General features: G+C 37.8%; 1 protein-coding gene across 1 annotated transcript in view; it reads left to right on the forward strand.

Annotated features, from left to right (window-relative positions):
* The window catches only part of SCUBE1 (signal peptide, CUB domain and EGF like domain containing 1), a 204,350-nt gene that overhangs the window by 142,200 nt on the left and 37,682 nt on the right, over positions 1–24,468 (forward strand). The window contains exon 9 of the mRNA XM_065742416.1: positions 14,231–14,353. Within this exon, the coding sequence (XP_065598488.1) occupies positions 14,231–14,353 (123 nt within the window). The remainder of the gene's footprint in view (positions 1–14,230; positions 14,354–24,468) is intronic.

Consider the following 24,468-nt stretch of genomic DNA (forward strand, 5'->3'; position numbering starts at 1 on the left):
TGGTTATGATTCCTTCCATCATTCCATTAGTCAAAATTACTTAAGTTTTTAAGTTTTTCACTAAACTGGACTAAATTGATTAAAGCTTTAAAATTTGCATCCAGTCAGCCCTGATCAATTCATATGAAATGGAAAATGTTTCCTCTTTTTTTCGTTTGTTTGTTTGGGTTTTTGGGGGTTTTGTTTTTTTATGTGTTGTTTTTGTTTGTCTTTGAAAGAAACACCAGAAGGAATTATAGGCTACTTTTATTATTTACCATTAGTTTGGTACATCAACTGCTGCCTCACTTGAGTTATGATTCTCACTTTGTTTGACTGTGATTGATTAGATAAGTTTCAGAGTAGGTTTTTTTTTTTTTTTCCAGAGTGCCTAAATGAGGAAAGTAATTTTTTTTTTTTAATGAGGAAAGAAGAATTAATTATCTATGATGAACTAAGGTTTTGTTAATATGCCTGACTTAACATTCCTTTTGCATACCAGTAAAAGTTTGACAGTAAAATACATCCCTGTGTTAAGATAAGCTGTGTAAAATATATACATCAATCCAGTTTACAGCAAGGCAGATGCTGGCACATACAGCCCTACTTTTCACATCATATAGGTTCTTCTAGGCCTTCAAAATCACATCCATAGGTTTGGTGCTGGTCTCCTGTACTAAAAATAAGAGACAAGTGCAAAAAAGAAAGAAATTCATGTGAATGTTTTGTTTGTTTGTTTGGGCACTGTTCTGGTTTTCTTCCTTAGCTATAAAGAGCTCTCCTTTGAAGTAGTCACCTAAATACAAAAGGAATTACTTGAGTTTCTAAAAAAATTCAAAGGTTTCTACTTAAGCAATACCATAATTTTACCAAAGGTAGACATGACTTTTTCATAAGTGCATAAGCAACATTAGAGAAGACCTAATCACTAAAATAGTTTGCAGAAAGCTACACCTGAGTTTCCTGCTGAAGTATGTAGCATATACATGGAGGCCCACAGCCACAAGATTTATATACTTACCTTCTGCACAGTTTCAAGTAATGAAAGCTACCACAGGACCTAAGCTTTCATCAGTGCCAGGCACCTACCATAGTGCCTGAATTTCTGCTGGTGCCTGTTGTGCATACCCCATCAAGTTCCAGTGTCCCTAATCTTAGATCTGAATGGAAAATTGGCCTTCTTGGTTCACTTGTTCTGGCAGGTATTCCCTTGCCTACTAAGTCAAAAAAATTGTGAAAGGGAAGAAGGGGTTGTTTTCTGCTCCCCTATGACTGAATTACCTTGAGGGGCAGAATGTAGAAACCTGCCTACTACTGTGGGACAGATGAGATTTGAACCTCAGTCTATGATGTACTTAGGTCAGCTAAGTAGGAAGGAACTTCTACGTCTTCTCTGCTGGGGAAACAAAAAGTGTTGGTAACAGTAAATCAAGAAGATTTATGTCCACTATATATCCACTATATCCATATCCATTAATGCTGACTAGGAAGGAGCCATAGTCTCTTCAGTACAACATTAAGTGTGGGTTATCTGTGCATAACCTTTCTCTATGTTGTCATTACAATATATCCTTCTGATTTTGCTTTGTTGCCTTTGGTAATCATGTTGTAGGTAAACGGACATACTGAGAAGGGAGATTAAAAGCCTAATCCAGGATTAAGAATTGCATTAGATTTGCCAAGATACTGTGCTATAAAGCTGTTCTTGTCTTCCTTGTTGAATCCATTCATGTACATCAGCGTTTAAAATTAAAAAGAACTTAAATAATCTTCTCAAGAGTTCAAATAGAAATTAATAATAAAACAGTTCGCTTCTAGAGGCAAATTGGTTCATAACTGCCTGGACTACTATTACTTGAGATTTGCAGTATACTTTCTGGGAGTCTCCCATTAGCACTGTTCTTTAGTTGCTCTAGCAACATAAACATAGATCACGTTTTTTCACACATGTGAAGAGGTCTGTTTAGTTTCCTCCTCACTAAATACATGCTGTTTTTACAGAACATGTGTATTTGATCCATTAACAGAATGGGCCATTAGCATTTTCCAGTGGTCTCTCTCAAAAACATAGGGGAAAATCATATATGCAAATGGTGAGAAAGAGTAAACTAAAATGAAGTATGCTGCTGTCAGTCATCATCTCCACTGCAGTCAGAGTGCTGTGGCACCAGCAAATGTCAGCATAAATGTCAGACACAAGATTACCAGCAGTGGTGGGTTTTTTAAACAGGACCTCTGGGAAGGCCAGAAAGGGCAGAGACCTACTTGCTTTATACCCTTTTCTTCTGACTGTATTACCATTGATAACAGCAGCACCTGAAATGGCCATTTACTTCTGTGGTGTATCTTTAAGATAATTCGTGTAGTTAATAGAGCAGCTGTACTCATGATTCTTGTACTGATTCATGCCATGACTGCTTAATGCCATAGTAATTTAGTGTACAGAAAATTAAATTTTGCTAACATTCCGCTGATATGGTGCCTTATGTTCACTGTTTGATTTGGAAAATTATATATGGAAAATGATGCCTTTGCTTTATTCTCAGTTATGGTACAGTGATGACTACTGAGGCCAGTTTTTCATTTAGGTTAATAAGTAGCTTCTCTTTACTTGCTGCACATAGATAAAGCTATCTGGGATGGATTGCAGCAACAGTATGCGTGTTCCTCAGAGTCTGTGAAAAATTAACTAAGGGAAAGACAGGATTATTCTCAGTAGGCTTTAATTTGCTGTTGTGGTATCTCCACTAAAATTAATGGAAATTTTTGCAAACGGAAACAGCTTGAGATACACTGAGTTCCCAAACCCTCTATGAAGAAGCTGACTAATGCAGAGGTTGTTATTCTTAGGTCTTTATATAGACTGCACCTTCTGCTACTCTTCCTGTGATCCCTGAGGCCATTTTGTCTTTGCTGTGGCTACCAAGCTAGAACCTCTGTCCTGTCTTCTATGCACTGGCTCTTAGTGTGCACTGTCTTTGATTTTGTACCTTTTACTTCCCTCTGGAATCCCATGATGTCCTATTTTTTAGAATATGGTCAGAAAAATAGGTGACCCTGTGATAAAATAAACACATCAGCGTAGGTCATTCCTGATGGGATTAGAAGTCCTACATTGTATGGCTAAGATACCTCCTATTTGCACAACCTTAAATGTACGTACATCAGGAAATAACATGCAACAGCTGGCATGCTCTGAACTCATATCATATTGCAATAATATGCTCATAAGCAAAGAGCTTAATCTTTGTAGGATAACTATACAGGATATCCACCTTACTTGCCTTGAAAATCTATTTGAACTGATTTACTTGTTCCAATTACCTTCAGAGTCTGACCAGTGGGGAATAAAGAGACTCTTTTTAATCTCAGCAATAGCAACAAACAGTAAGAGAAAAATGTATGTTAATACAATGGTGCAAACAAGTCCATGTTCTCCATTCACATGTGCTAATCAGTGCAGGACAAAATTCTGGTCCCTCGATAGTTTCCTTCTACCTGCATTGTCACTCCGTCGCAAGAACTTCCTACTTAAGAGGAATCAGACTTCCTGATTTTTTATCAACACCAGGCTCTATCTTGTTCACCAAAACAGTCCACAAGCTGGTTATATGTTGTCTCCTAACAACCCTGAAGTGTTTACCAAAGTGGTTTATTTTGAGCTGTTCTTTTTCTGTGATGGCTTTCTCCCTGCTTTTCATCAGCTTAAACCTAAAGTTAGTTTCCCATTAGTCAAATCAAGATCTAGTTTTCAAAATACATTATACAACAACTCTACTTCCATCAGAGCCCTTACATAATATTATTTCCAGCTATAACAGTGTACCCTCCAATTGTTTGTAACTAGAAATAAGTGCTTGTCCAAATATAAACTCTGAGTTTGCTTCTCTGTACTTTTAAATAAAAAGCTATCAGAAAGCAAAAGAGGCCAGATATGATCAGAAGCCATTACAGCTATGAGTTAAAAAAAAAAATAACTTGCCCTTTCCATGATGGATACAAGACAATGAGAAAGAGCTGAAGCTAAATTTATAACAGAACTTCACTGTTGAAGCAAACCCAAGATCTCACTGACATTGTAGTTTAAAGAAGCTGAAAAGGATTGAAGTCAAATACAAATCTTGTGGTTGAGGTCCATCTTTTTTTCTAAAACAAACACAAATATTAAATGCAGAAGCATCTTACATCTTTGCATGCATAAACTGTATATATAGATGCAGAGTGGTGAATGGACAAAGGAACATGTTTGTGTATTGTGTGAGAAGTTAGCACCTAAATAAATTAATTAACATAAGAATCATGTGAAGAAAGATGGTAATGAAAATGTCCTCCTGTAACTAGACTAGTGATTTTAGGAGGATTAAATGTGCAATTCAATATTCAATTAAAAATGACTGGACTTTATGTGAAATGCCAACTGACAAATAATTTCCTACTATTTTAGAGTGTTTCTGTGTAAAGGACCATAAGATCACATCATATTATCTTAGTAGAAGCTCTGTGAATCTCAGACTGACAATGTGATTTATGGAAATGTATGTATTTCCTGGGTAGGTGTTGCAGCAGTAAAGAATCTCCCTTCCTTTTCCCTTTTCTAATGTGCTCCTTCTGAAAAAAACCTTATGATGAAATTAGAGACACTCATGTCAAAGAGGCAACCAAAGGCAGGCAGTTGGTGATTTAGGGCTATAAACCAATGGAGGCATCTGCCTAACTGAGGAAAGAAATAAAGAAAAGCAATATTAAACTAGAGAAAAATTAAGACTTCCATCATGAAAACAATATCCCTGTTTAGCATTTGAGTACTGGCAAGAATTTCTGAGAACACATGCTTTGTGACATCTTTGGGAAAATAAAGACCATATTAGACTGTAACCCAGTTGGTGAAGGAAGAGGATGCAAAGGAAATTTTATGTTTGTTATATAGGAAGACAAAAGAGAGGTTGAAACAAAAAAGGAATTTTAAACAACAGAGTCTGTTGAAGAACCTGAGCAAGATGTCTGAGAAAACGCATTGCTCTGGATTCAGAAAGGGAAAACTGATGGTAGGATGGTACCTGAGTTCAGACAAGCTGTTTGTTTTATAAGAGGTAGAGAAGACAAGGAGGGCAAGGAAATCACACTAGGACATGAGCTCCCAGATAGCTACAAAAAAACTTTCAAAATGTCTCCCTAAATGTGGATTAAAGAAGCAAAAATGACAGCCTCTCTGCAATAACCTCACTGCTGAGGCCACAGCCACTTAATGCATTTATACCAATGTTATCCAGTCTAAAGACAAAGAACAAATAAGAATAACCCAATATGTGGAAAATAGTCACAGCATCTGGCAGGCAGATGCAGTTTCTGAGTGAAAAGCTCTGTGTTATGCCCAAAGAGAAGCTGTATTCATCTGTCCCAGCATGGCTGCCCTGGAAACAACTCTTTCAAGGCTTTGAAAAGGCTGAAGGGTGACTCAGAATTAGGATTCTATTTTTCTCACCATCTTTACTAAAGAGAAGAGGGATTGGACTGTTGTCATTACAATGACAAACCTGGCACACATCAAGATGATGGTGCATATGACAGAGGGACAGAGGCATGGAGAGAAGAATTGGCAGAGGTGATGGTAAAACCGTATGTGGTAGAGGAGAAGATGGAGAAAGATACGGTTCACCAAGAGGAGATGTATAGCATCTTGAGGAAAAGAACATAGAAAATGTTTGGTAATAGCTGGTTACAAGTACTCAGAAGCCTAGAGAAAAGAACATCAGGTACTGACTGATGGGTGTATACTTCAAGTGGGCAACAGCGCAGTTAATTTTAGATATGTAGACATAATCTGATCCAGACTTAGTAAGGGAGATATGAAGTTCCAGGTCACAGTGAGGAATAATGAAATGATAAACTCATGGAATTTAAAAAATGAGAGGAAAGTCAAATTTTAAATAGTAACACAGGTGAAATTTGTCAGAAAGAGGAGAATGGAAGGGAAATTAAAAATAAAAAAAGCGAAAAAAAAAATGTGGATAACATTCACCTTCTAACTATTGCTGCAAATTTATGTCATCCAGACTGTGTGAAACTTCCACTAACCCTTCCCTTTTTGGGAGGATGGCCTTATTCTTAAGTTGAAGATATTCAGTTCATTTGTCTTCTGTAGACTTGTTCTTGACAGACAAATATAATATAACAGATTATCTTCCATTAAAAAATTGCAGGCTTAGGTCAGCTGCCATGTAACTGAGTTTCATTCCTTCCCAAGGGTTCCATCTATCCCCACAAAATAAATTCATGTGTACTAACTTAGGGTGTTTTCATGAGTAGGCAATATCTCTGCTCCCTGGAAACTTGCATTAGTTATTTGTCTTTGTGAACCTCTCCTTTGAAAATGCCAAATCCTTTAAATTAATGCTTGGGAGGGTCATATTTTGCATTTCACTTGTTGAAAAGGCTTAGCATTTATTTGACAAAATGAAATTCCCCAAGGATCAGCAACCACAGTTTATTATGTGGAAGTGTGGTGTGTTTTCTGTAATTTGGGGGTCAACTACTTACATAATCATAGCTACCAACATTTGAAACTTAAAATATTATTTTCTTTTATTATTACTTTTTTCATCAAATGTTATATCTTGTTTTTTATATGGCTAGATCCAGCTCTCAGTAATGAGTTAGTCTTCCCTGGTGCAGAACTGATCCCTGGATGGTTGAAGAAATATCTTCAAAAAGTTTTGGAAGGTTAATGTTGGTCACCAGCCAATTTTCTTTGTTTCGTTATCAGTTATTGAGAATTAACTGTATTCAACTATCCTTTTCAGCACAAGCAGCTCTATCATAGAAAAACCATAGTTTTAATGGGATTTTAGAGAGAAAATCAGTGTCTTCAAACACAAATTCTATTTTTAAATTCTATTTAACTATATCATGCACAATATAGGCTTTTTTAGATGAAGGGTGAGATTCTTGAAAGCAAACACACATCTTTCCTGAGCAAAGAGTAATTGCAAAGGGAAAATAAAGATTACTAAAAGGTAAATTAATATGCTAAGTCCAGAGATTCTTGTTTCTTCGTCCAGCAGTGTCCAGCCCCTTGCCCTTGTACTTTTCCTCAAGATTACATGGAGAGGTTGAATACTGCGAGGGCAAGACTGTTTTTCACTGAGACCTACAACAGATAATGTGTCCAGGGATATTAGCTCAAGCAGTTTTGTCTGACTTTTACCTCAAGAGAAACTGAATTATACCATTTACTAGCCACTTAGCATAACTTTTACCAGTTCATACAGTTGTCTGTCTCAGCTCCTCCTACATCGCATAAGCATTAAATGTGAAATTATTATGATAATAGTGGCTATGTGATTAATGAAGGTAAGTAGGTATTCAGCCAATACAACCTTCAAGTGTATATATGTTTAAACTGCTGTTATTACCATTTGAGTTTCACAGAATCTACTGTACTTAAATTCCCAGATGCTTTGTGAAAGGGAGATATTAATTGTTGTCCCCAAGTTCTAATTGCACACTTCCTTTCCAGTATTTTATTAAAAAATATTTCCTTTCTTCCTTTCCAGTATTTTATTAAAAAACACTTTCATTAGTAAAATCTTACAGTGAGTGGAAAACTAACTTTATTTTCTGGGACCTCTCTAGTCTTTGTTTGTTTGTTTGTTTGTTTGTTTGTTCTTCGTTTAGCTCTAGGCAGTATCTGTAGTAGCTGTATCACTCTATCTCTTTTATATCTCCAGTCCACTTCACATTCTGGTATCACAGTCTTAAGACAACTGGCACTGATTGTGTTGATAGCATTGCACTAACATGTTTTTTAAGTTTAAAAAAGAACTCAGTGTTCAGCAAAAAAATTTAAATGAAAATCCTTTCTTTTCTTGATAGATTTAGTAAATCCCTTCCCTTTCACAATTGAGAATTCATGGCCTGAACTGTTCTGACAGCATTCTAAGTTTTTCACTTTCAGAGCTTTTTGTGTTTTATAAATCTAATTAACTGTAATAAGAAAATAATGGGACATAATGTTTGTTTTACAAGGTGATTGATCTCTTGGCAGCCTGGCAGACTGTTTTATTGATTGGTTGGTGGATAATGTCAGAGTGGATATGTCCTGAAGCAGAATAGCTGACACCTAAATCCATGTGTGACAGATTACCATCTGTGTTGGAAGACAGGTTTCTTTGTGAAATTGCAAAGATAACAGGTGAAAATGGAGAAAGTGACATGAGGGAAATGTGTTGAAACCTGCCTCAACCCTCCCATGTTATAAGAGCATTTAGACAAAGCTCTTCATTTTGTGGGCAGTGTGTTTTCAGGATGAGGGAGATTAAATTTTAATTACACTCATTCCTGTCCGCCCAGTCTAGTTTTATTTCTGTTAATTAGGAAAATGCCTTGCCCCACAACTAACCGTAAAGCTAATTAAATAGATAACCTTCATTTGCTACTTAGTGGAACTTTGGTTCAGTAATGATTATCATACATTACAGTTAATTAGCACTGTGGGAGGGAAAATGAGGATGTCACTGAAGTGCAAAACTCAAATTAGAGGTGCTATAATATATGCCTTATTTCATTTTATAGCTGTATGATGCAAGGAAGTCATGCACTGCCCTACCTGCCTCAAGTTCCATATTTGTTAAAGGAGAAATAATTAAATTTTGCTCTTCTGCAGAAGTGTTTGTAGGTTTAATGCAATGAAGTTGATAAGATCCTGGCCTTTGAAATTCTTGAATAGAAGATACTGCATAAATAGAATTATTCCTCTCTGAAACATGCAAAGCATGTTAGAGGCAGTTAGCTCCTTTCAGAGAGCACAGTCACAGGTAGAGTGGTGGAACAGCACATGTACTTCTTAAAATGGAGTGTGCCTATATAGTTCTACGCACATTCACAAAGTCTTCTAGGATAAAACACTACCAATACATGCTTCTGTATCAAACCACTCAAAAGCCCGTACTAAACCAGAAAAACATCTGTAATTTGGCAGTACTTTTTATGGCAAATGACTTTTTTCAAAATACTTTGTTCAATTAAAATAATTCATTTTAAAGTATTTGTCCTGAAAATATTAAGTGATATTACACAGATAAAGTAGGGAGATTTTAAAACTTGCCCAGACTGCTAAATAAACCCATTATAAAACTGGACTAGGACTTCTATTTTCCTGTAATCTAAGAGACAGCATTTACATTTAGATTTTCTTGCAATGACACCATTTCTGTGTGCTCACATCCACTGTTTGGTCTCCAAAAGCATTCAGCAACAGTTGGTGCATGTCAATGGGTACCATTTTTTTTTCCACTTGAAGGAATTCAGTGATATATCATTGCATCATACACACTTCTATGTCAGTCGCCATTTTGACAGACTGCCCTTTGGTGGTGTTCATTGCACAGCAACAAAATGTTATGACATATTGGCACGAAGTTTAGAAACCTTTGCTGCCATGCCACCAATATCTGCCTCAGTTGTCAACAGAACATAATAAAATAGGAGGCATTACTTTTGGAGCAGGCCTGTAGGATGGAAAGTGTTACTTAGCACAGTGAGAATGTAGGTTACCAAGTTACTTAGTATACTCCAAGTTGCACTAAAAGTATAAGAGGCAAATTAAAACAACTGTAATATAAGCATTAGTAGCGGTATAATGTAGAGCAACATGTGCTTTGTACAAGCCTGTCCTGTTTGTTGTAGTAAGGCTGCCTTGTTGTCTTGTGCATTGGGTTGGCACTAGTGTTTGGGAGAGTAAATTTGTTTTCCTGTGTGTCTATTTCCTCAGTTTTGACAAGGTTAAAGAGTTTTATGGCTTGTTTTATAAAGTACTTTGTGACCCGCATGCATCAGGGAACTAATACCTGTGTCAATAAGGCAACAATAGTTATAATGGTTAGGGAACAGTGGTGATTTTCAGAAGCATGAGAAAAGAGAAAGAGAGAAAGAAAAGCAGAGGAAAATGACATGAGTGGGAATAAAAAGAAGAATTGGCAGACTAGTCCACACTGCAGGAAACATGCCTACAGATATCCCTGTATGTTGATAATAATGTTATTAATCCTAACATGCTCTCTTTAGTAAAAACAAGAAGGGCATGACATTTCTATAATTATTTTTGGTTGATCTTAGAGTATATTATTTTCCTGGAGCTAGGTAGCATTTTAATACTGCCGAGGATTAGACAGACAGAATCAGTTCAAATATTTGTCCAGCCATTGAAAGAAGCCTAACTTCCACCTGAGATGAGGCTTTGGAAATCTCCATATCTGTCATTGTTCAAGAGCTAAGTGAAGATTGCACATTGATTACCCTTTCAGTTGTATTTAAGCAGCTTATGTGGAAAGTTAAATTCTAAGTTACTTAAAATCACTACTTTTTAATTTGTTCTCTGACTTGTGTACAGCAAGGCAAAGCTTTCTGACTTTATAGCACATACACACTCATGCATGCACACGCATCCAGATCAGAACTGGGGCCTTCTAAACACGAATCATGCTGAGCAGAGCTTTAAAAAGTACAAGTGAAACAGGAACGGTCATTATCATCAATCTTCACAAGGACATGTGGTGAAAAGAAAACAACAGACTTCTATGGCTTGTCATTGGTCAATCATTGGTCTGCATCCCATTTGTGAAGGGGATGTCATTTGGTGTTTGTAGCAGCAGTAGCATGTATGAGCAAGATATCATTTAACAATATCACTTAATACTCTTGCTACATTAAGAAAAATCCTTTTGAATTTCATTGCTGATGCAATGACAGCCCAACAGACCTCCTGGTCTGAAATGACCAGCATATTGTGTGGATGCTGATTATCATTATTGTGGAGAAATACAGCTCTTTATATACTTCTGTATTTCTGGGGATACAGGGGAACAGAGCAATGTGGAAAGTTTGAGCCGTTTTTATGCAACTTGCAGTATCAATTGAAAAGAAGGCACTTCAGAGCTATGTTTGAAGACAACACTTTTATAACTTCTACAGATAGGTTCATAGGTTCATAAGGTTGGAAAGGACCTACAAGATCATCTAGTCCAACCATCCTCCTATCGCTATCCCTACCCAACTACTAAATCAAATCCCTAATAGATAGTCCCAATAATACTATATAATAATAGAGATATCATGATGGGTTTCCACTGTGTTTTTCTTTCCCTGCTTGGTAGGCAGACATGCCATGGAAGCATACTCTCTGTGAAGTTCACAGGAGCCACTTGACAAAGGTGGGTATCAGTCAGTTTAAAGATAGATGCCCTCCCTCCCCCTTCTCACACAGTGGAATCATTTATTTTCACATGGATCATAACACAAATTATTTATAGCTATGGAAAGAAAAATAGTGGGGATATAGGCTTGGTGCAATTTCTGTGAACCAGTTAGACATGATATGGTTGGATACTGCTCTCTTTCAAGTGAAATGCAGCAATGTACTGCTTTCCATAGAGTGAAATAATTTTTACACGCCTTGTCAGTCTCGCTATGGCCATGGAAAGAAATACAGTGAAAGCAGAGACATTGGCGCTATTTGTGTTATTTAGAATGTTTTTGCAGCTAACAGTTTCAACCTCTTTTCTGTTTTGATGGTCCTGGTTTCAAAAGGCCACGTCATGCCATCCAGCTAAAAGAAATGACTAAATACTCTCTTTTCCTGTGGACTCTCCCAGGTTTTGCCTAGATCCTGGTTCAGGATTACTCCATAGAATTGCTGGTGTAAAACTGATATGCGGCATTGTCAGTGGAATTGAAATGGATTAACAGCTTCATATCTACCTACTGAGGCCAGGAAGGTCTCATTTTAGTCCCTGTAGACTGCAGAGACTCTAAAAAGAAAGTTAGTGAGGCTGCAATCTGGAATGTAACATTTGAAATCCAGGGGCTATCATTTAAAACATCAATCCTTAAGAATTATGTTTGACAGGCTGCAAGTAATTTCTGCTTCATAACCCAGAGGTCATGTTGTTCTTATCAAGAGTAAAAGAGACCTTCTTAATGACGGATGACTACTCTGTGTCATCCTACACATCATAGTACATCTGTGTGTTTATGATGCACAACGTATTAGTAATTTTAATTTACAGTTCCATTTGTTCAAAAATTTTGTCATGGCAAGGTACACTTGTGCTGTGAAAAAGGATGGAGCAGCTGTGGTAATCCATCATGAGAAGTGTACCAAAGCCCCAATTAACACATGCTAGGAGGAATCACTCACAAGAATGAAAATGGATGGGGAACTAGGCCAGCAAGTCTTGTGTTTTCACCACTTATCTATACCTGTGCTAGTAATCATAGCTGAAACCAAATGGGTTGCTGCCTACTGTCTCATGCTGTTACGTAGAGCAGCCTGCAGTGTAATCTTCACTAGGTCAGGTTGGGAGCCTAGGGTTATCTGTCCTTAGCTATTCTGTTTCAGTCACCAGGACTTGAGGATCACAGACAAGAAATAAGACTCCTGCTATCAGCTCAGCTTGGGAACTCTGTTCCCTGAGACAGAGATTGCATTTGGGTGAAGCACTCAAAGCAACCACAGCTGCTATCTATCTTTTTGCCCTCGTGTTTTTAGTGGGATTGAATGCAAAGTACACTCCTCTGCAGAACCAAATACAAAACTAATAAGCAGTACTATTAGTTGTAAGGTTTCATTTCTCTTTTCCACATGTCCAGCTCCTGAGCAAATTTTTTTAATGATGTATGCCAGTCTCGCTCATTGGAGTAGTACACCATTCTGAATGTATTTCTGTCAGTGTCCATGCAGCAAAGCAAGATTTAGGAAAGTGGGCTGAATTTGCTTCTGAGCTATTAAAATTTCTAGATTAACCTCTTCACTCCTCCTGCAGTCATATGTTGCCGCTTTTTATATTCCATGTGCAGAAGTGTGGTAATAGCCTTGCTACTCTCCCATGAATGTAATAACGTTTTCAAAAATGAGTGAATAACAGACCATCAAAGTCATCTTAAATTCAAATCAATTTAAATGCCCCCTTTGTTCATCAGCATCATGTTATACTTGGTAAATCTTCATTTCCACATTTTGGCTCCTACCTTTGTGTCTTGCAGGAGTTACTTTTTAACTTTTTACTTTTACTTTTTTCCAGAGTTTCAGAGCATAATCATAAGAGGTGTTTCAATAGCAAAGATCACATTCCACTTAGTTTTCTGAAAGATCTCATTTTCTCTCACAGAAGCATGCAACCAAGGCTCTGATATATCATTTCTCCACTGATTGTATCTCTAAAAAAGCCTATATTTTTATAGCTCTCCTGAAAAAGTAGTAGTTTTTTGTTTGTTTGTTTTTCAAAAAATGTGCATCCATAGTTTTGTAAGCAAGGGAGGATGGAAAGGTGCCCTGCATTTCAAATGAGGTCCTGTGACCTATCATACACAAGATTTTATGGACTGGTCATTCCAGATTTTGAAAACTTCTGGGCTAAGTTATAAGGTATAAGAGGTGGAATCACCAGTCAGAACTTCAAAACAGAGGTCTCTTCTGCACTTGATGCACACTATTTAAAGAGCATTGATTCTGTCCTTTCTATATGTACATGGCTTTCAAATAAAAGAAATAGATGCTCTGCCTTGAAAACAACTGAAAAAAAAACCAATATCTTACATGGATTCACTCTAGAATAACACCAGATTGGAGAGGTTAGACATGTGAAGATGGCTGTTCAATGACACTGTGTTCATAGTGGACAAACTAGCATACTGTGGTAACTATGAACCAAATCTACCTTTTCATTTCTTTATATAGTAATAATATAAGTATTTTGTGATAAATGTGTTTTACTTCGTTTTTGTTGATATTTCATTTTTTAAGTGTTCTCATGTTTTTGTTCTCATGTCTAGGGAGTCTGCTTTGGCAGAGGAGTTGGACTTGATCTCTACAGGTCCCTTCCAACCCTTACAGTTCTGTGATTCAGTGTGTTTTGAGAGCTTCTACATTAGGCAAGAGATTCATGTTTTACATGAGCTGAAGTCCTGTGTTAGGTAGATCACTACATTTACAAACTTCCCTGAATTGTTTTTGACATCAAAGTTCCTCAGTTTGATCATTTACTTTTTCCACTGCTGAGAGAAATACTCCAGATCAATTCAGCCATAGCTCTTTCGTGAGCCTTGCCAGAAAGGTTTGGGAAGGGATACACTGATGAATCTGTTTCCTAACAGGGAGAGTAGCCTCCTTGGAAATCTGAATAAACTCCTATACTCCTGCCCTAAAATGCTCTATTTACAATCATGAACTAAATTTTTGCCCCTTCATTCCTTACAGATATTGATGAGTGCTTGGTAAACAATGGTGGCTGTGATCATTTCTGCCGAAACACAGTTGGCAGCTTTGAATGCAGCTGCCAGAAGGGCTACAAACTACTCACAGATGAACGGACCTGTCAAGGTAATAGATCATTTATTTTACTCTTTGTTAATTTAATGAAGTTGTTAATTTCAATTGATGAGATGTGGTTTTTTTCCCTGTAAGGGAGAGCGAAATTAAGTATTTTGCATTGAAGATCTTAATCATACTGTCATAGGAAGTAAAGTTAGAGAATACTTACAGATTTTAATGTTTTGAAGTTTGTTTAGAATATTTTTGGAAATTTCTTGTTTTATTGTTTTCAGTGTCCTGCTGAAGCAGGAAAATCCCTGTGCTGTAGTGGAATTAGCAGAGGCAGAGAGTCTTACGTTCAAGTCCTCTAATTTGCTGTGATCTCAGTGGGACATAGGTCTATCTTATTTCTAGTGAATTCATTTGGAGCAACTTACTGGAGTAAAGCATCTGCAACAGTTAAAGTGAAAAAAAATAGTCTATTTTGTGAGCTCACTTTTTCCCAGTAGAATTAGTTTATGGAGTAATAATAAAAGGAATTCTGTGAGAATTCAAATGAAGTATGATTTACGTTATGTTTGTTGTGTACCTCATGATTTGTTACCTAAGTCATAACGATATTATGAATTCTATGACTAGCTAAGTGTGAAACTATTTTAAAAATATGAATTCTGTCGCTTTATTCTGTAGAAGCCTCCTCAGAAAGACTAGAAAGATGAGCATGCATCATTTGAGAGAGAAAGGGAAGAAAGAAATATTAGTTGAAATTTTTCTACAGGGATTGCCTTTTTATTAAATCATGATCATTTGCATGGGTTTTGAACACATTGAAGTTACAAAGTCCAAAACACCAGTACTTTAAAGCTTCTTTGTTCATCAACAAAGGAGAAAAAAAATGTCTGAAGATCCATACATCCTTCCAAAGATTTTGCAGTGCATCTCATTGGTATTTCTGTTGCCTAAGAAGCCTACTGCACCATGAGTGTGTCAGTGAGAAGTCAGTGCAAGGTTACTTTAACGCTAGGACACAATGGTAAAAGCTCAGATGGGCTCAGCCAGTTCCATGTGCTTAAGAAGAAATAATGTTGACTCACAGCAGAAAGGTGTGACTTGACAAGTTTTGATACACCTGCTAAAAATAGAGACAAAACATCAAAAAGAAACATTGTTTTTATTATGCCCATAGAGGTAGTTAGGAATATTTTCTGTTTCTTGAGTTTCACGTGTTATAACAGGCTCTCACTGTCATATCAGTCAGTGGTTTTGCCACTGAAGTCATTGTAAGTACAAGGAAGAACTCAACCTTCATTCTTGTTAGGCAATAGCTAGTACAAAATGTATTTGGTTGTGATGCAAAGTCCTAGTAACAGATTCTGAAACCTACCTCTCAATTATCAGGTACTTGTGATAAAGAGAAACTAGAAGCAGTTCTGTAAACCTTGTTCATGAGAGTTTTGTCTCTTTGTGTGCCTGGGATGCTTAATGAGTGAGTTGCTGGTGACAGTACATACCATGCAGTGAATGAAGCAGTAGGTCATCATCTCCTCACCCTCATGATCAGATAAGAATTGTTGGCTTGGAAATACAAACATCACCTGGCCATCCTACCTTTTCTATTTTTAGTGGGCAAGGGTGGGCACTCTACTTCTACAGGGTACAGTGACTAACATGTCAACTGTAGTTTATCTGTTGCCCCTGATAACAGCAGAAGTGTTTATAGATATTAATGTCAGATCTGACATAAAAATGTGCTTTGGGTTAGTGACTTTGTTGGCATATAAATCATCCGTAGTTTGTTGTTTTTTTTTAACAGCTGTTCAATATTGGCCATAGAACGTTTCTGAGAGATTCAGAAATAAATATTCTAGCTGTATCAGCCTTTTCAGTGTGTGAATCAAAAAAGGTTTCATTTGACTCTATAAAAGATTCTGTTACTTGTAGTACATCTGTTGTTTTGATTCATAATAATCATAGAGTGTTTAAGACTTATGATTTTGCTGTCAACATTGCCTTTCTCTTCCAGTTTCCATTTTGAAACTAAAGATTATTGTCAGTTACAAATTAGCATGTTTACAAATACTAATTTAGGACCTTGGAAGTGTATGTTGTTTGAGTCAAAACCCTATTTAGTTCAGATGGCCTTCCTAGTGTATAGAGATTTAATCTCCAAATGAGTCCATCATTCACATCCAGGAACAGATTCTGCTAATATTTGGCAGAATGCCCATGGAAACAATTGGTAAGCTTGCCCTTTTGAGACCTGCAGAATCCCTGGGTAAGTCTGTGTTTGTGTCTGATTCACAGGAAAGAGTCTGTAAAGAAAAACAGCCATAGAGATACAGTTGGTGTTAGCATCATTTTTCAAACTGTTGAAAGTACAAATAAGGTGTTCCTACATAACTTTCTGTGTGTGATTGTTAACTTCAGCAAAAGACAATTGTTAGTGTTTCAATTTAAAAGTACCATCAGAATCCCTGTGAAATGCTGAAGTTGTCCCACCTCACCTCATTTCAATGATATCTTTTCCTTCCAGATCTTTGTAGACTCCTTGCAGAGCTAAAGCGCTTTAAGATTTCAAGGAAACTGTATCAAAGTCTCAGACTTGTTCCGGCTGTTTGCTTAGCTCCCACCCCATTGTACCAAATGCCTTACACACATTCATTGTCTCAGTGAAGTGGAAAATATTTCTCAGTTTTTCAAGCCAGAAGGGTGAAGCCCATTATAGTAGCTTGCCTCAGATCACATCTATGAATACCTTGACAGTATGGAGAATAAACTTCAAGTTTTTGTGAATCTATTCTCTTTCTTCATAACAAGACAAAAGAAAAGAAAGTCTCCTATGTTTGTGCTCATACTCTGCAATGAAAAGTCATCATTTTTTAAGAACTCTGGAGCTTGCTGATTGCTTGGTGCCACTGACTAATCATCCCACATGGAGAGTGTTTTTGTAAGCAGTGCTTGCGTGTAAAGGGCATTAAAATGTTCTGCATTTGTCTGTTTACAGCTAAACCATTTTTAGCCTGGGTTGCAAAGAAAACTATTGTCAATCACAGATTACTTTTGCTAGGGAGTGGTTCTCACGCTGAGGCTCCTTGTTAGACAAGGAGAATATAAGGGGTTTCTCTTCCTTTCCCCTCCCCTGCATTCCAACCATTTAAAAGGAAACTTATTTGTAACCCAGAAGGTAAAGAATCCACACTGCCTTGCCAGTGATATTGTGGAGGCTAATGCAGCTTTCCCAGAGTCTCTCTTTTCATGCAAGCTTAAAAATAGATTTTTTTTCACCTTTGATGACAAAGTCACTGTTTGGCAATATCGAATATATCTATTGTATATTAGTTTAACAGATCCCTTAAGCCTAAAGTATTGTAAATTCATTAGTACAAGAAGAAACCATTGGATCTGCTAATATAAACCTTGCAAAAGAGGCCTGCAACTTATTTGAGAATATAATACAAATAACTTAGCTATATTTATGTAAGGACATCTTGTATTTATAACCTTTGTGGTAATTAACAGCAGGGCAACAACTCAGATTAGTTTTAGAAGCATATCAGCAACAAAACAGCAAGCAAGAATATTTAGAGCTACAATGAATGTGTGTAAGCGCAGACATAATTACCTTAATGCTCAGCCAATATGAGTTTTAAGGCCAGTTAACTTAATTGCTTATTCAGTTTCTGTTTGTTGTGCAGTCATCTCGAAAAAAATTCTACAATAAGCACTCTCTGTTCCACTCAAGTTCAAGCTTCATTAAGCACTCAGAAAAATTGCATGAAATTCTATCATAAATAATGTTCTTTTCCTGCTGTAGGAATTGCCTTTTGCGAGGGAAGACAAGGAAAGACAGCAAACACATTTGTCGTAGCTCTCCAGGGAGTGGTAGAGTTGAAAAGATGAGTTGCATTCAGAAAAAATAAAAAAGTGTTTTCAGTGGGGATGGGCAGTGAACAACATGTAAGACTCTGGACTGCTTAATCTACACTCTCATCCTCTGCCCCTCTCTACCTCTGCCAAAATAGAGCCAAATCCTTGTGTACTGAGGAATTTAACCTTCTGTAGGAAGCAATTCAATGCCTCAGAAGTGGGCTTAAGTGGGGCTCAATTGCGAGATCACAGGCATGGTGTTCAGCCTTAATGAAGGTTGTCCAAGGAGCTGTTTCACCAACCATTTCATTTGATCCAGCCACTGTAAAAGGAGATGATTGTCCGACAGGAAAAAGTCCCCTCTAGCATCTGGAATAACTGCACAGGCTCTCCAGTAGTGTTTGAAGTGATTAGACCTAGCTGAGGCTATGATCAGTGTATTAGAAGTATGCATCGCATAGGGTTACCTGTAGATAGCTGTCAAGAGAAGCCTTCTTTCATTCCAGAACAAAAGAAAATAGCACCTTGAAAAATGCAGCAACTATTATCTGTTATCCAAAGATAAGACAGGCCTGATCTTGAAACACTGTTTTATTGACTGGATATCTAATCCTGCTTTATAGCATCCATCTTTTCACTTACTTGTACAAAATATGTACTATTAGCCTTCCATGGTCAATTTCTCACATGGTATCTCCATTTTGAAGATGGGTATGAAGTGAGGGATTAATCATACAAGGAATGACAGATAGAAAGTGTTTGTGGGAATTATTTTTGGCCTAAAGAAGCCCTCAATGATTAACTACAAAGATCTCTCTGTAGCCTTCTGTAAGGAAGCATTGATGATAAATATGGCTGGACAGAACTAGTTTAATCCCAAGTAAATCAGTGTATCCACACCAGCAGCATTGAATCACCACATGTCTTGGACGTAGAGGGACCAAATTAAAAAATAAAAAGGAGGCAGAGATGGTTGTGTCCCCTGCCTTATGTAACAGTAACCTGCCACCCCCATTTGATCATGGAACCCAGAAAAGCGATTGACCTTGTCCCAGTCGCATAACCTGATGGATGTCCCAAAATGAGAGTACGCCCTTGCACTGATTTATACTGGACAAAACTACCAGTCTTAACATACTTAACTGAATGCGTGGGCTGGAATATCTGTCCCTTTTTTTCTCACACTGCATCATGAAAACAGAGGACAGGGAGAATCCCATATCTTGTATCTCAGTTTCAAAAACCTGAGGAAATTCCTTGTAATACCAAGAAGGAGGAATTAGTCATAACTCTCCCAGCCAAGCCAGGATACCTTTTTACCACAGTGCTACTCCTGTAACTCCTCACACTCTGAGTAGTAGCTGAGTATATCCTAGTACAGTCTTAGTGGCAGTGAGCTGTGGGATATGTGGTTACAGCTGCACCAAGCAGCAGTAAAAGGACTGATGAAATCTTTCAGTTGATCTGTATCGATGCTAGATCTAATGTTTCATATATGGTAGTTTAAATACAATGGGTGAAACCCAGACCCTTCAGATTTAATGAGCCAGTGTAATAGTTGAGCCACCTTAATAGTGAAAAACATTGAAAAGTTTTCTTGTTGTTCCATCCTTTTCTTTCCCTTTCTTTCTCACTAAATAAATAGAATAAGCCAATTTACAATAAAGGCAGCATTATTTAGCCTTCCCTTTCTTTTTGGAGTGGGACCAACAGTATTGTTCTGTAACAGCTCTGCAGCCAGGCAAGAGGACGTAAAGAAGACACCAACAGAAATGTCACCGCTTCACTTAGTTTGTTTTCTTCCTATTATATAGAATAGTTTTACGTGAACCCACCCATACCTGCACTTGGGATGTTAGACTCAAGGTCAGGACTAGGCTACATCTGGTGCAGAGTGTCAGCAAGCCTCAAGGGAGCCGCTCCTTGTGTTGCTGCAAAGGAACATGGCAACAGGGATCAAAGAGATCGTCTGCATCATGGGGTGAGGAGCTAGCAGACTTATAAATCCCCTCACTGACTTTCACCTGAGTTTGCATATGCATTTGCTGTAAGTTTTATGTCTTCAGCATTCAGAGAAATATACAGGGCTTCGTTTAGCTCTCGTTTCTATCATTAAGAAAGTTGATGTACTCAGCAGGCTACTCTGCTCACACTGCAGTCATGCTAAGGGAATCTGTTGGTCCTTGTCACATTAAACCACCTCAACAGAGCAAGTCAATGTCATTGCAGGGGTGAGCAGTGAGAGAAGGGGATGAAGGGACTCAAGCTATCCTGTACCAATATGCATTTGTGGGATGCATATGAAGGAGAGTGATTTTGCACTTATGCACTCATACATTCATCCACATCAGGTAGCCATACTGCAAGTTATAAAATACATTTCCTTTGTTTAGGCTGATTTGCAGCCACTCCAACCAAGTCTGGCCCAGAAGGTCTGGTTCTGTGCACACTTGGTATACTGACAGCTGTGCCAGTTCAGCTGGTGATGTGGGTTGAAAACCAGTGGGAACTGCTTGTGGAAATCAGGAAGGAAATTTGAGATAATCTCCCAGTCACTGATCATGTTCATTCCCTATGCAGATTTTCTTTTAGGCATTCCATGTCACAGAGCCTTAACAAAAATATCTTGCTTATGACAGGCAACATATTGTTGCTGGTGTCAGGTTAAGAAAATACTCTGCTGAGAAGCAACATGTTGCACTGTTGATAAAAGGAATACATCTCAAACCCTTCCTGTTACACATGGTGCTTACTCTTGGTGTCAGTGAGATAGTGAATAGTGGTAGAGCCTGCCTCTGTGAGAAAAAAAGGGCTTCAAGATCATACCCAGAAACAATAAATGCCTCAGGCATAAATTATAAGCAGTTCTAGCCAGTACAGGTTTGTTTGCCAAGTGATAGTATCTCCCATGCTGGTTGTAGCAATTATGTCTGATGAAAAATGAAAACAAATACGTTCCCCCCACCTCCAGATTTCCTTTCTGCAGCACATACAGAGTTATCGTAAGTTAATTTTTCTGATTGTTGCTGCTTGGAAGGATTATTAAACCTCACAATCTAGGCTTTAAATCAATTTCTAATGGGATGACACTTAATGTGGGGAGGGCAGCTGGGGCAGATTATTCTACCTCTATTTTCCCATGAAGCTTCTGAAACAGGCTACTGTTGGAAGATACTAGATTAGTTTGACCTCAGGTCTCATTCAGTATTGCACCTCTTAAATTCCCATGTTAAAATCTCTAACGTATACTGCTATCAAATTGCTTTCTACAGCTTTGTCTGTTCCCCTCCCTGTGGTTTTGTGCGTGGGAAGCCAAGCAAAATGTTCCATTAGTGCTTAAAAAGAGAATTTGAAATATATTTTTCTTTTGATGCTGTAGGATTTATTATATGTATAGCACAGAAATTATTTTACTGGACTAAAATCGTATGTATTAATGAATTACCAGGATATGAGTCAGCCTTGGAATAGGTTGAGCAGGAAGGTAGTATTCTTCCACAAACAATAATATGTTGATAAATCGTGCTGAAAGCTGTAATTCAATAGGAGTTGCTTTTAAAAAGAACCACAGGAAGACTGTATGTATATATATTCTCCAATATTGCAGTGGTGCACTTTGAGATAATGCCATGAGCTCTCGCTCATTAAATCACCTTAATTAAGATCAGGAATCCTTTATACTAAAAGCTGTACAGAACTGCAGTAAAATGACAACTTTATTCCAAGCGTTCAGAGGAGTTTCATTTTCCTGTGTTTACATCCACTCTTCTGGGCCTTTTAGAAGTGCCTGGTTTTGTTTTCATTGTTCTAATGAGAAGGAAAGCCCTTCAGATTCTACCCTGTTAAAGGAAAGGAGTGTTATTTTCTTCCAGTAGCCATGTTATAAACCATTACTGCTTGTGTTGGTAACTTGGTTATGAGACCCTAGGACAGGTGAGATGAAAGCAAAAATTTAGGCTCAAATATAGAGGCAAAAAAGTGCAAGAGTATTTCCTGGAATTTGTTTTAGGTGGAAGCTTTGTTGAGTGGAGGGGTCTTGATACATATTTGCAAATAGTGTCTTGCTTTGGAGGGACACCTGTCATTCCTTGGCTGTGAAAGACAGCCTTTCTGGTTAGAGCTGGCAGCTTGGAGAAGAGCATGTGCATACCCTGCTGCAGGAGGTGCTTTCCCACTTTGTGCAGCCACAGCTTGAGGTGTCAGTTGGCAGACCACAAGTTACAGGCAGGCAATCAGCAAGCATGTGACAGAGGCAAGAGATTCTGGATCTCAATACAAGGTTTCTAAATACGTTTTAAACAAGCCTTTGAACACCACTTCTTGTATACTAAGTGGCCATCAGGAGCTTGAAGTAAGTTGGGAATGCATGATCAGGACAACAGGAGGTGAAGTACTGCATTTGAGTCTTCGGTTGAAAACTGAAACTGTGTTGTCATACTTGCTCTTTCAGCACCATCAAATAACGCTAGAGCATATTTTGACCCAGAGTAGTCCCTTGTTCCTTCAAGGCAGACACTACTCAGCTGTGATGGAGACAGCTTGGCAAGGAGAAGTTTTCTTTTTCCAGATATACATCTAAAAAGCAAATGTTTTGCAGGAGAGAGGGAATATTCTTCGCTTGAGGTAAAGCCTTTTTTGTTTGTCTCATCAGGTTTTTAACTTGCTCTTACAAAGTTGCTGTGTAAGTTCAGGTTTGAGAGGGTCCTGCTGAACATGTTCAGGTTTGTAGGAAAACAAATAATCCTGCCAGAAGTTGCTTTTAATGTATTTCTCCTCTTGATATGTGGCTTCTCCTACCCCAAGCACTTGACATTGTTGCACAGTTTGTTGCCCTAATAGCAGTATATAACTCAACTTTCCTTTGCCTTGGAAAATGATTGATTTTGGAGAAGGATACATTTGCTTATACAGTCTTGGCAATGTTTTGATTAAAGTACTTTGTTTTCTTAAAAAAAATAATGTTGGGAAAGTATTGACTTTAATTGCATCTTATATTGTCCTTGCAAAACAATGGTAAGAGGATAAACATAATTTAAGCCAAAGCCAATTGCCTCCTACCGGGGTTCCTCAGATTGAGAAGTCTGAGTGCAACAAAGCCCTCATGTAATGGAGAGGAGTGGGAGGGGTGAGAAAGAGCTAGTACAGGTAAACATATACCCAAGAGCAAGGATTATGTTTAGGAAGTCTACAGACAGCCTGAGCAGTGACAGTACTTCAGTCTCCAATGACAGCACTTCTGTCTCCAATTTGAGAAACTTCATCAGACAGAAGCTTAGCCTTTTCCCTTCTTGTTTCTACATCTCTTTCAACTTGTATCCCAGCAGATTCTGCCCTCCAGCAGCCTGAAGGCTAGGAAGCCTTTGTGTTGCCCCACTGAGTGGTTGTGTCCAACTGTCACATGTTGAAGTGAGTTGGCCTATACAAGTGAGTTGGCTCAAGAGGATCTTTATTTTCTTGCTAGAAATAACTCTGTGTTTGAAAAGGCTGTTTCAAACACAATCTCTTCATAATATGGTGAGACCATTAAGCTAATAAAATGAATGTCAGATATATGTTGGGAGTGATGGCCTGCACACGCGCTCTCCTTCCATGTAGCAATGATGATGGGATTTCCAAAATGAGAATGCTCTCAGAGCACTGAGAAGATCTGTCATCAGAAAGCTCTACATCCTATGCAGTGCTACTTTGTTGGGGCTAGCATACATAAAAAAAAAGTTATCTGAAAATGCCACTGACTCTAGTTGCACTTGCATTCTTCCAACTAAGTATTCAGAGGTACAGTTTTAAGTTGGGCTCATTTGTTAACAGCTAAGTTGGCATTCCTTTGGATTGCCATCACTGAAAGGTTGCAGATGTGCCTACTCTCTCTTTGCTCTGGTACATGGCCCTTCATCAAGCAGTCCCAGCCCTCCCTCATCCAATAGTGGGTAGATTTTGTAGTACACATGAAAAATATGGCAAAGTGCTTAGCTCAGCTCATTTTCTCTTGATTTTAAAAGTAATAGGTTCTAAAAATGAACAGTACTGTCAAAGATGCTTGTATATTTCTGATACTGTTAGCTTTTGCTGTATTTAGGAGGTTGCCGTTCATTACTCAAGCTCAGATCCCTACAAAGCATTTTAAAATGTTTTAACAATCCTTTAAAATGACATTTAAAAATTGTTATTCACAAGCATAATAATAAAGACAAAGTAGGATGAAAGTATGAGTTTGTGCTTAAGCTAAGTATGGTGAGCTTGATAGTGAAAACCAGTAATGATATTTTAATTTTTTTCTCCAAATGCCTTTTTAGAACACCTCCCTTGGCTCCCTTCAT

The sequence above is a fragment of the Cyrtonyx montezumae genome, unplaced genomic scaffold, assembly GCF_038088225.1.
Source record: "Cyrtonyx montezumae isolate F1298 unplaced genomic scaffold, pur_monq_1.0 scaffold_3, whole genome shotgun sequence".
In the NCBI taxonomy this organism is placed as follows: domain Eukaryota; kingdom Metazoa; phylum Chordata; class Aves; order Galliformes; family Odontophoridae; genus Cyrtonyx; species Cyrtonyx montezumae.